The sequence below is a fragment of the Zeus faber genome (genome assembly GCF_960531495.2).
Source record: "Zeus faber genome assembly, chromosome: 2".
Classification (NCBI taxonomy): domain Eukaryota; kingdom Metazoa; phylum Chordata; class Actinopteri; order Zeiformes; family Zeidae; genus Zeus; species Zeus faber.
In genome coordinates this window covers 17,187,930-17,201,506 of record NC_137189.1, presented here as the reverse complement: position 1 = coordinate 17,201,506, position 13,577 = coordinate 17,187,930, and the positions used below count along the sequence as shown (strand labels likewise).

Sequence of the window (13,577 nt, the reverse complement as noted above, 5' to 3'; positions counted from 1 at the left end):
GGATCCCCGTTGCCAAATCGGCGCGCAGTTAACATTAGCAACAGTAGAAAAAGTCTAAATCGTTCAATGAATCGGCGAAGGGCTTTTCGTGCTCGATCGCCATTCCTATCTTTCCTCGAGGAGCGAAAGAAATTGGAAAGCAGCACAAGAGCAAAAGCGCTGAGGATATACTGGCATCAAGATCTGGAACAAATTCCTGAGGACGCTGTAGCAACACGCTCGCGCTGCATTCTACCGTACCACTTCATTGATGAGTTCACCGTTGGCAGCGGTGTTGAGAACTGTAAAACGGTTCCTTACTTTTTGCCCGAGTCATCATCTGGAGCCCGTGTTCGGTACACGCAGGACGGAGAACGCGTTGACAGACCTCCACCGTGTCCTCCCACGCAGCCCCTCCATCAGCACGGCATAAGCGTTGGCATTGGGGGGACTTAAAAATCATTTTTACGCTTCTATTTAGCCCAAAAAGGCCACGCGGAGTCAACTCCTCCAGTAGCTTTGCTGCTATGTTTTTCATGGGCCAAACAATGTCCATGGCCTGAAAAAGTTGTATGTAGGTAGGGCAGGTTTTGACGGCAGTCCCCAAGGTAGGAACACGGTTGGACCACAACATGCTTGGGATTGTTATACCTTCTGGATTTCCACTTCTGTCGTTTCTCCGTAGTGTATTCAGTGACACTGTCTGCTTCTCTCTTAGCCATCGCTCTCTCTTATAAAGGAGAATCAATCTTGATGAAACAATAACTTAATAAATAAATAGAGACAGATAGATAGACAGTCAGACCGACAGACAGACAGACAGACAGACAGACAGACAGACAGACAGACAGACAGATAGATAGATAGATAGATAGATAGATAGATAGATAGATAGATAGATAGATAGATAGATAGATAGATAGATAGATAGATAGATAGATAGATAGATAGATAGATAGATAGATAGATAGATAGATAGATAGATAGATAGATAGATAGATAGATAGATAGATAGATAAATAATACATACTCGTGATGATAATAATAATAATATTAATAATAAAATAAAAAAATATAATTATAACTTTTAATGAAGCTTTGCAGAAGTCACTCCTCCCTCCCTCATTCACTGAATACCGTGGTTCGAGGAGAAAGAGAGAGAGTGTGTTTGGTAAATCCTTGAAGCAACCGGGGAGAGAGGCTTAGAGTCTCGGGTGTAGCTGAGCTTTTTGTCAACGTGTTTTAGAATGAAAAAAATAAAATAAGATTCCAAAAATACTTGACACGCAAAGGGGGGATCGTAGAAGGAATTGACACAGACAAAAACAAAACAAAAAAATCAACAACTGAAGAGCTCTCCGTCTGGCCTCTGCTGTGGATGAGACGCCGGGGCGTGGCCGGGTGGTGACGCAAGGGCAATGGGGCAAAGAGAGGGGGATGTAGGTTTTCGGCGGAGTGGAAATCTAATGGTGTGGATCGGAGGACAAACACGGCCTCCCTGCTGGATCTGAGTCTGAAAGCAGACGTGATTAAAGAAGAAGAAGAAGAAGAAGAGCGATTTTAAAACAGACTAAACATGTCATCGGTGTCCGGTGAAGAAAGTTTGGATTCAAAACTGTTCAACCGAGTTCACGCTCAGGCGACTCGTATAATCCGTTCTTGTAATTAAGATGAAATAGCTCCTCAGACACCAACCGGGGAATAAAAACGAACGGGGGAATTTCCTAAGTGGAGAAAACAAAAGGAGGCCTGTAGCAGTCGGAGCGGTTTTTAACGCCGCTTCTTGTGAGGTGCGCGCTGGCAGAGAGTCAGCCCAAACAAAGAGCGACGGGGCTTAGCGAATTCTAGCAGAGGAGGAAAAAAAAAAGAAAAGAAAGAAAAGAAAAGAAAAGAAAAATCATTCTAGGTCAAGAATATTTCTTTCATCTATCGTGAAACTGAATTATAACTCTAACCCAGGCATTCCTTTGCCCAATAGCTGCTTGAAATCTTGGCAATCGGGTTTAACCCCACCGTCCTGCTGTTTGAGCCGTAACACTGTACAGTAGCTTCCATTACACTAAATAAAGTACAAAAAATAGCATGAAAATGTAAATCTAAAAAAGTAGAAAATCTGCCTTTTTGCTTTATCTCCACCGACAACTTCTGATAGAAAAAAACGTAATGGAGTTCACAGCTGGGAGCCTGAGGATACTAGTGTTGGTTCTTGCATCGCTTTTTGTGATGACCCTGTCAAAATGAAATATCACAATACAGTGGTACTTTGACTTACGAGTTTAATTCGTTCCCTGACAGAGCTCGTAATTCAATCTGCTCGTATAGCAAATAAATTTTCCCCATTGAAATTAATTGAAATGCCATTAATTTTATTGTAATGTAATCTTTGTTATTGTATTGTTATTGTTATTGTATTGTATTTTCTTGTTGATGTTTTTTTAAATAAGAAACATGTATCTATAAATAAAAAATATTGTATAAAAACATAATAAAACATAATAAAAGAGAATGTAAAGTAACAAACTGGTTTTATAAAGTGTATTTACCTTGGAGATCAGATGACTTAGACTAACGGAAGACCTTGGCGGAGGTGGAGGGTGGAGGAGATAGGCGGAGGAGGTTGGAGGAGTTTGTTTCGTTTTGTGCTTTTTCGGTCACTTGGTGAGCCTAGTTGCTACAATTGTTTTATATATATGTTTTCACTTCACTTTCGCTTAACTTAAAAAAAACAAAAAACGTAATCTTCTTCACTGAAAAGCACAAAACACAAAAGCGATGCTTTCACGCTCAGGTAACCACGTGAAGTGAAGGAGTGAGACGCGGGATGCTGGCCGCATTCGCTCGCCACGCCAACTAGCGGCGGCCCCTCAAGCTCGCTCCTCGTAACTCACATTTTTGCTCGCAAATCAATACAAAAAATCGACGGCACGACGGCTCGTAACTCGGAAAACTCGTAAGTTAGTGCGCTCGTAAATCACGGTACAACTGTATATTCTGACAGGAATACCTCAATATCGATCATTTGACGATATTCTGGGGATGATTATATTGATACTGGTGAGAAATATTTGAGAAACAATCATTAGCAATGTGAATATCATGGCCAGGCAGGTAGATAGATAGACAGACAGACAGACAAACAGATAGACAGACAGACAGACAGACAGACAGACAGACAGACAGACAGACAGACAGACAAAAAGATGGCAACACCAACTCAAATCAAAACAATAGGCAATAATAATGGAGTAATAACAAAAAAAGTATCAAAAATTGGCGATATGCATTAAACCTAAAAATTAACAAAAAAAATAGGAACAGAATAGAAAAACGCGCCAATAAACAACACACCTAAAAAAATACAATACACAATAAACCTCTGTATCAACAATTCACACCGTCGAAAATAGGAAATAGTGCAAATGTGCGTACATGTATTCGAGGTGGAGGCATCGGCTATAACGTCTACAACAGCCTATGAAGCTCAGTAAAGGCAGCCTTTGAGACAACATTTTACTCCGTCGGGACATTGCAAATAACCCCCAAAAAAAAAAAATTGCGGAATCCCAAATCGCAATATCCATGTCAATATCTCCGTCTCTCCCGGTCCTGTGGTCATGCATCACGCCCCCCGGGGGGGAGAGAGAGCGAGGGGGGATGCGGCGTCCGACCGCTCTCTTCACCCGTCCCCTCAATGTTTACCACTCAACCCCGACAGAGATAACAACCTAACACCCGCCGCCCCCTCCTCCTTCCACGCAGTTTGTTTATTGACACTCCGTCTGTGGCTGAGGCCGATCCCTCTCTCTTCCCTGGACACGCTTGTTTTTTGGTCGGCATGTATGAGGCCACGCCGACTTATGAATCTTTTATCAAAACTGGCCCAATTGCCCAACCATCCGTGGAGGACGGGGGGGAGGTGGGGTGGGGGGTGGGGTGTGGGGTGGGGGGGGGGCGTGAGCTTGCGGTAGGGAGGGACGGTGGGGTTGGGGACGGGGACGGGGGGCATTCCTCCATTGTCATTAAAACAACAGTCCCAAATGCCCCACCCCTCACTCTCTCTCTCTGACTCTCACACTCTCTCCTTCTATTACTCTGCATTTTCTGACACCCTCGGCTTGTGTGTCTGTTTGTTTTCACCTCCCCTTCCCCTTCCACTCAGCTTACTTGCCCGGACGATTCTCGTCATCAGCGACCTCTTTTCAAAGTGTGAAGCGGGGCCCCGCGCGTGGTTGTTTGCGTCCGTGGCGGGCGGTCGAACAACCCTGCAGACGGCCAAACCGTCCTTTGACTCAAAACGCTGACTTTATTTTTATTTTTTTTTGTGTGTGTGTGTGTGTGTGTGTGTGTGTGTCCGATTTCCATGCGACTCAACAACAGAAAAACAGGACGTATTTATAGCAACAGGCAACCTCTTGCTCCCTAATTTGGGGCTGCATTCAAAGACCGGCGAGGAAGATGTGGCGGCAGCGTGAGCAGCCGCGCAAGAATCCACTAACCCCCCCCCCTCCCCTCATGCCCACATCCCCACCCTAGCCTGCATGCAGGGCCGTGCCAGGACGGACCACAGGAGGAGATGCCTTCCTCTCTTCAGCTTCCGGCCTCCATCTAATGCATAAAGAAAAACAACGTCAACATGGCTCCCCCCCTCTCTCTCTCTCTCTCTGAGTCTTTTTTCTCCCTCCCACCCTGCCCTGATTCACAGAGGAAGATGTTTCCGGAACGAGGTCAGGACATACAGTAGTTTAAGAAAATAGAACGGGTCGACTTGGCTACGAGGAGCCTCCTCAGCGTTCCCAGTCGATGGAAACTCCCTGACATCCCGGCTTGCCTGTCGCCGCCGCACAGCTGCAAATTCTCACTTTTTCGCCGTTCACGCCACTTTGTTTCACACTTCACAAGGGCTGGTGACGTGACGCGCAAGAGGTTTTTCTCTTGTTACGGGGGCAGGAAATATTTGCACTTTCGGCGTTTCTAGCATCCGCCGAGCTGGCCGTCCTAGTGCGGTGGTTCTCAATGTAGGGTCCGGAAACACCCAGGGGTTCTCCGAGAGGTTCCAGGTGGTCGCCGGCCAAATGAATAATAGTTCAACTTCGCCTTTGTTTCGTTTGCAAGGCGTATGCACCGTTAGAGAATGAACGATAATGACCGTTTTTGGGTCGTAGTTTCACGTCAGTTATCAACTTGGCGTCCGTGGACGGTATTGTCTTTCAAAGTTGGTAATCACTGCCATAACAGGACTTCATGACATTGGAGTTGGGTTTAACTCTGGTGACTCTTCCGCCGAATAAGTCAATATCAATGGCAATCGATGTGCATGTGCCCCCTGGGCGCTGCATGCGTGTGCGCATAATTACAAGACGCGCATTCCTCAGAACCTGTCATTAGGAGAGGGAATGGGAATGACTGCAGGCTGCAACCACCGCTGCTGCGGGTTACGTAACTCACCCCCATAGCATTCTGCCCGTCCCGCAGCCCGAACAAAGCCTGTGCACCCCGGGCGTCCCGGTCAGGCCTTGGTGCATTGATGTCCAGTTTAAATCATGTCAGAGATGTCAATTAAATAAAGAATCAATTCATCATTCCCCTTTGGGATTAAAGACGCCCACCCCCCCCCACCCCCACCCCCGACCCCACCCGCTGCAGACGCGTTCATTTAACTGCGGCGCGGTCGTTCCTTCGGTGTCCGCGAGAGGGCGCAGTGAACCAAGATGCTGGAATAATAGTTAATTATAAGAAACGTGTGGACAGAGGAGGGAAAGTCTCGAAGGGGGTCAGTTGCATATATTTATATATTTGGTGATCCAACAGTTCAATATGTGTTTGAAAATTAATATATAACAATATAACCCCGTGATTATGGTTAATGTTATATTTCATTCGACACCATTTTTATTCATGTCGAGTAAAGATAATAATGATAATCATCATAATAATAATATTAGTCGATGGGTGACAACAATGGACAACATTTCTCCATTCACCTTGAGGGGCGGTGGAGTGAACCAGTCCCCCAGCCCTGCACCGCACCAGTCTGTCCTGCGCGCCGTATCCAGTCGGGCCAGACGCGCACACCCCCGCCCCCGCCCCATCCCGGGGTGGGAGGAGCCAACTACTCCGCCGAAAGGATCTGAGTGTATAACACCGCAACACAGCCGCGATGTGTGTCAGAGGACTGTCTGAGCCCCGAGAGTAGATGAGTGCTCCAATCCAAGTGTCTGTTACGAGAGACGAGAAAACCCTGGTGCTCACATTTCTCACACCCCATCCCAAATAAGGACGAGGTGAGCGTCATCTTCCGAAACCTGCTGCTGGGAATGCTTTGTCTTGTTATTTTCTCATCTATTTGTTGCCAGTTTGTGTGTAAACATGCTTTCGGGGGGGGGGGGGGGGGGGGTTTAAGGTTGTGCAGTCTTAATCTGCTTACTTGCGCGTTTGATGAGTGCGGTGCGTGGGGAGTGTTTTGGAGCCACCCGGGGGCACATTTTACGCACATTCCCCTCTTTGGAGATTTGAGTGACTTTACGCACCGGAGGGGGAGTGACTGTGGGGATTCGGTGTAGTCTTTGTGTGGGCTGTGGGCTTTTAAAGCCTGGTAGCTCCCAGGTGTATTGGTGTATTTTTTTTTTTACGACAACTAAAACACATGTGTGTTCCTTTCAAGGCTTCCGATTGTGGGACAGAATGCCAGCGACCATAAGCAAAAACTCCGACCTGGAGTTTGACTCCTTGCAGCCGTGCTTCTACCCGGACGAGGATGACTTCTACCTCTGCGGTCCGGACTCTGCCCCGCCGGGAGAGGACATCTGGAAGAAATTCGAGCTGCTGCCCACTCCACCCCTCTCGCCCAGTCGGGCGGTTCTGCCCGGGGAGCCGGCGTTGGCCGACCCCGCCACCGGGTCCTTTGGATTAGGCGCTGACCCGCTGGACTGGGCGTCCGAGCTTTTGCTCTTGCCCGAGGACGATATTTGGGGGGCGTCGGACGGGGACCTGTTCGGCTCGGCACTGGATAGTGACCCGGACAACATCATCATCCAGGACTGCATGTGGAGCGGCTTCTCCGCCCGGGAAAAGCTGGAACGCGTGGTGACCGAGAAGCTGGGCAAGGCCATCTCCATGTCCGCGTCCGCGGCCGCCGGAGGTTGCGGCAGTAGTAGGAGTGTCAGGGCGCCGGAGGTGTGCCGCGCCGCGTCGGAGTGCGTGGACCCCACGATAGTCTTCCCTTTCCCGGTCAACAAAAAGAACGGCAGCAGAGACAGCACCGGATCGGTGCCCTCCACCACAGACCACACCGGCACTCCCAGTGACTCTGGTAAGGGACCGCGGGCAATGCGTAAAAATAAGTCTTTGTCTAGGACCCATGGAACAGCTGATGGCACGTCCAACATCCAGACATACACATAAATGATTATTATTTGTATTTATTTACTATTATTTATTATATATTTATAGCATATTCATAGTGATCATTATTATTCTTATAATTATCATTATGATTATTGGTATTATTATTATTGCACCCTAACAGTCTCCTTAATTAGCGTGATTGGAGGTTGTTCATATGACTTGCCCGGAATCGGATTACCTCGTTACATTCCACACACGCACCCTCTAACACACACACACACACACACACACACACACACACACACACACACACACACACACACACACACACACACACACACACACACACACACACACGGTGTAGTAGCCACACAGTAAACGAGGTTTATGTAATCGGAGGGCTCTCCATCCGGCAGATGGCAGTAAAAAGGGGAGTTGCGCGCGTTAGGAACTGGCATCTGAGCCAAACAAAAAAAAACCCCAAAACAAAACATTGTGGGCTACTCAAACAAGGCTTTCGTAGAACAGTACAACAAGTCCTGGTTGACATTTGTACCTAAAAAGGTTCTACATGAATTATTTCTTTAATTACCTGTATTTGTAATGAATTCATACCAATTATTGCCAACTATTTATTATGGCTTTTGTTGTAATATAAGCGCGGATTGTTGCAAATCTAAGGTGGTTAAGAAGGCTTTGAGAGGACATGCTGTCTGTCTCGTTTTGCCACTCTTGTCTCACACGTTTTATTATTTCGTCGCGACGCACGTTTCTGCCTTTTTCCTAAACAAACACTCACGAGCCCTCGTAAGGGCGTTTTTTTTTTGGTTGTTTTTTTTCCTTCTGTAAATCAGAAGCACAAAGGCTGAGGGCTTGGCATAGTGGGCTGTCTCGGTCCCGCTTTGCCAAACGCCCCGACTGGGTGGACGGTGGGGCAGAAGAAAGGCCCGGAGGGGGGCTGGAGGAGGGCCCTGCCTCTTTATGGGGTGACAGCTTTGAACAAGCGCTCCATCTCGACAGCTGTCTTCTTGGCGGCGCTCCAGCAGCACGGCTTAAATGGTGATCCGATCGCCTGCCGCCCCGCCATCCCGCACATAATACCGTTCCAGGGCCCTTCCGCCACTCGCGGTGTTAAGTCGCTTCTCTTTTTGTTACGACGCGCTCACCAACCCCCCTCCATCAAAGGAACACTACAGACTTGAAAGGGTGCAATGTGCCGGTTCCAGGTCGGTTTGCCTACCTAAAATGGCTTTAGGCACAAAGTAACCTCCTCTAGCCGTGGCAGTCAACAGCACATAAAACGATTAGCTCAGATGTACAGATGGTAGGCAGTGATTTAAAACAAAATTCCTGGAAGATACTTCTGCCATGTTCCATCTCTCTGTTGTTGAACTCGTTTACTCGTCAAAGCGGAGTCTGACAATCCTTCCGCGGCTCTTTATTCGGTTTATATCCCCGATAATTACGGAAAAGCACAGGGCGTTCTGCGCAGGGAGCGAAATACCACACAGCCTGGTCCCGGCTTCACATGTGGTGTAGCCGGACACGCCCCCCAATCCATCCACCCAGCTGAGACCGGCTTTGTTTTGATCGCTGTGCCAGGCTGTGTGTGTGTGTGTGTGTGTGTGTGTCTGTGTCTGTGTGTGTGCGAGCGCTGGGGTGGCATCCAGGGGAAGGCGGCGTCTGAACTGGGTGACTGTAAACTGTAAAATGCCACACTCTTCAGATGCTCCTGGCCTGATAATGAGAGCCATTATCGCAAAGGCATTTTAACTGGGCCTCACACTCTCTATCTCACCGTCAGCCCCGTCTCCACAGGCGGCAGTTTATGATGAGCCTCAGCCACTCAGGTATTAAGATGAACAGGTCAACTTAGAAAACAGAAGAAGTACTTTATCGCTCCGGCTGCTTTCGCACGTTAGCCGCTGCAGGTGAAACAGCGCTGATAGACAGCTGACATCAGACCAAAACTGCCCCCCCCCACACCCCCCCACTACCACCTGCACCGGGGGAGATTAGTGGGAGAAGTTTAAAGAAAAGCGAGAGAATGACAGGCAGAAATGCAACCCGTCTGCCGGGCGCTGAGAGCGAGCATGTCAACGCCTGCAGAGCAGATGAAGCACAGGAGTGACTGACGCTAAGCATTAAGGGAGATTCTCCCCGAGCGTACATCGTTGAGCAACGCTCTCTCTCTTGTACTCGCACACTCTCGCTTGAATCTCACGCTCGCACGCACACACACACACACACACACACACACACACACACACACATGCTTATCTGACACTTGTGAAGACACAAGTCGCATAGTGGGAATAGTTGGTGTGTCAGAGCGATAAAGTCACTGACATTTCTTCTGCTCTCCTTTCCCAGAAGAGGAAGATGACGACGATGATGATGATGACGAAGAGGAAGATGAGGAGGAAGACGAGGAGGATGAGGAGGACGATGAAGAAGAGGAGGAGGAGATCGACGTGGTCACGGTGGAGAAGCGTCGCTCCACGGCCTCCATCAAAGCGTTGTCCCCCCTGGCCACGGGCACTGTCACCATCTCCGTGCGGCCCAAGGCGGGCGTGGGCAGTTGCCTGAGCCGCGCCCCGCAGGAGCTGATCCTCAAGCGCAGCTCCGTGCACCAGCAGCAGCACAACTACGCCGCGCCATCGCCGTACGCCTCCGACGAGGACCCGGCGCCGCCCTGCAAGAAGCACAAGACCTCGGACGGGCTGCCCCGGGCGCCGGCCCCGACGATATCCTCCTCTTTGTCCTCCTCTTCCTCCTCCTCCTCCCACGGCTGCAGCTCCTCGCGCTCCCGCCGCAGCGCCAGTGGCGACTCGAGCCCGCGCGGCGGATCGGACTCGGAGGACAGCGAGCGCCGGCGCAACCACAACATTCTGGAGCGCCAGCGCCGCAACGACCTGCGCTCAAGCTTCCTGACGCTGCGCGACCACGTGCCCGAGCTGGCGCACAACGACAAGGCGGCCAAGGTGCTGATCCTCAAGAAGGCGGCCGAGTACGTCAGCTCACTGGAGACGGAGGAGGCGCGGCTGCGGCAGGAGAGGGACAGGCTGCAGGCCCGAAGGCAGCAGCTGATGCGCCAGCTGGAGCAGGCACGGACTCGCTGACTTCTCCCACGTGCAGACGCACGCGCTCACACACACACACACACACACACACACACACACACACACACACACACACACACACACACACTGTTTGCTTCCACACAGAGGAAAAACACTCAAACTCAACCACCATGGAGGGTGTGACTTCACCCCCTCAACCCCTGACCCCCTCACCCCTTACCTGCCCTTCCGCTCGTCAGCCCTCAACCCACTTCTTCCTCGCTCCCTTCGAAGGCGTGTGGACCCGTGCACGCCTCGCACGCACAAACAGCACCTGCACACACAATCACACCGTCACACACGTACGTCCGCCGAAGAGGTTTGGTCTCCAGGTGACACACGACACACGCACGCACCGACTGAAAGCCCAATGAGGTAGAGGGGTGAGGTCGAAGGAAGGGAGGGTTCGAGGTGGGGGTGGTGAGGGTGGGGATGGAGGGATGGGGCGGGGCGGGGGAGGGGGGAGGGGGGGGGCACTCGGACATTCACTGCCGCCACTTTTTTTGCACATTTGTTGACGTTAAGAATGTTGGGAGGAGGTTTGCTTTTTTTAATACCAATCCGGTCACATTGAGGAAAGCGTTGACAAAAAGAAAAGAAAAGAAAAGAAAAGAAAGAAAGAAAGAAGAGGAGAACGTGGAGGGGAGAAAGATAGAGGAAGAGATAGAGATAGACAGAAATAGAGAGAGATAGAGAGATAGAGACAGGGGTTCACAGCTCTCCTTGACTTCCCTCCCTCCGGCTTTTTTTTCTTCTTTTTAAAAAAAAAACAATCTCTTCTATTTTGCATTTTTCGGGGTGGGGGGGTGGGGGGGGGTTGAACTCACTGTGACGCCGACCTGAAAACGGGGAGCAGCATCGGACAGGTTCAAGGTTCAAAAAGTTCACGGATGGATAGACTTGCTGCCTACGACCACTGCAAAAAACAACGACAACATTAAAACAAGCAAACAAAAGCAATGAAAAACAAACAAAACGACACAAAATGTCGTTTATCTTAAATGCCACTAGTCTACAAGCAGAGGTGGAAAGTTCCAGGTCGAGAAAGTGAAAAGTCCTGCTGTGTTTTCGCTTCAGCCAGACACTCATCCGGCCGGTTCCACCTCTGGGTCGATGCCAACGAGCACATCCACACGGTTGATTCAAAATCCCGGAGTGGATTCTTACTTTCCATTACACGGATTTTCCACCTCTGACTACGTTACCTTTCTCTCTCTCTCTCTCTCTCTCTCTCTCTCTCTCTCTCTCTCTCTCTACACTGGTGCTCAAATCAAGTCAATGGATGTATAACTGTGCACCTTGCTAGCCGACACTTTTGTATATAACAATACTGTACAGACCATATACACTCAGATCTGCCTTGTTTTTTAATACAATTTTTTGTCTTTTTTTTATATATAAATATATACAGTATACATGTCAGAGAGCTGCCAATAACATGACTGGAAGTTTATATACTTTTAAAAAGTACTGTAAGGCCTCCATTTTTCTGCGGGCCGCAAAATCTTTGTAATATAACAATATATTGATTTTTTTTTTTCTTTTCCCCTTTCTCTATTTCTTTGTATTTGTACCATATTACTAATTCTACACACCTTTATGCTTTTAGTGTGAACCTGATACATACTAAATTTGATACTTATATTTTCGTATGAAAATGAGTTCTCGGTAGATATCACTTTATCTCGTCATTGTTTTCTTTTCTCTTTTTTACCAGATAATTCTTTTGTACAGAAAACAAAACGTTCTATCTTCGTGTACCTGGCCTTTTCTTTATCTCTCTTTTTTATTTTCGTCTTTTGTTTATATTTGTAACTATCGGGTGCATAGAACTGGGTAAACGGATATAAGATGTTTTTTTTTTTTCATTCTTTAAAAAAATGTACATTTAGTGCTATAACTCATAGCACTTTGAAATACCTCATTTTTGAAAAATAAATAGACATAAGAAAATAAATCCCATTTGTCGCTGTGGATCATTAATCCCATCTATCTGTCTATCTATCTATCTATCTATCTGTCTGTCTGTTTGTATGGCTGTCTGTCTGTCTGTTTGCCTGTCTGTCTATCCATCTTAAAGAGTCAATGAGGGCATAGAACTGCAACATTAACCAATTGAGCCATATCTATTTATCTGTCTGTCTGTCTCTGTCTGTCTATCTGTCTGTCTGTCTGTCTGTCTGTCTGTCTGTCTGTCTGTCTAATGTAAAAATTGTTATTTTATTATTATTATTATTATTATTATTATTATTATTATTATTATTATTATTATTATTATTATTATCAATATTATCACTTGTTCTCTGTGAGCCTCTTCTCTGAGTATGCCTGCATCAGAACAAATAACAAATATTTGCTCTCCTGCTTATTTCGATGTTAAACATCACATGTTCTGTAGTATGTGTGGAAAGTAGCATGTGCTGTCTAACTATCTATCTATCTATCTATCTATCTATCTATCTATCTATCTATCTATCTATCTATCTATCTATCTATCTATCTATCTATCTATCTATCTATCTACCTTTACCTTTTCACACTTTTGTCTTTGGTTTTTTGTCTCACTAGGCATAGGGTCTCTCTCTTTCTCTCGCTCCGTCCAATTGACACACTTCTCTCTTCTATCTCTTTTCTCTTCTCTTCTTCCCTCCATTCTCCGTCCGAGACTCATCCCAACAAAGAAACGAAAGGAGAGCGTCTTCTGAATTCTCTTCTCTGCTTCTGCCCCCTGCGGCGGCCTCCCCTTCACTAGCCTCTCACACCCACCTACACACACACCTACGCACACACACGCACACAGACACACACCACACACATACACTTCAAGTGCATAGTAAGGGCACACAACCATGTTTGAACACACACACACATACACCTACACACACTCACTTCCCATGCAATAATAGTAGAAGCACATTTCCAGGTTCAAATACAAAAACACAAACACACACACACACACACACACACACACACACACACACACACACACACACTTCAAGTGCATAGTAAGGGCACACAACCATGTTTGAACACACACACACACACACACACACACATACACCTACACACACTCACTCACTTCCCATGCAATAATAGTAGAAGCACACATCCAGGTTCTAATACAAAAAAAAA

At 47.6% G+C, this 13,577-nt stretch overlaps 1 protein-coding gene across 1 annotated transcript; it reads left to right on the top strand.

The window, feature by feature from the left end:
• Positions 1-6,153: 6,153 nt before the first annotated feature.
• On the top strand, positions 6,154-10,823 carry mycn (MYCN proto-oncogene, bHLH transcription factor). Its single transcript, XM_080024597.1, has 3 exons — positions 6,154-6,260; positions 6,641-7,288; positions 9,697-10,823. Exons 2-3 carry the CDS (start codon positions 6,661-6,663, stop codon positions 10,443-10,445), a joined length of 1,377 nt encoding a protein of 458 aa, XP_079880723.1. The 5' UTR covers positions 6,154-6,260; positions 6,641-6,660; the 3' UTR covers positions 10,446-10,823.
• Positions 10,824-13,577: the final 2,754 nt, after the last annotated feature.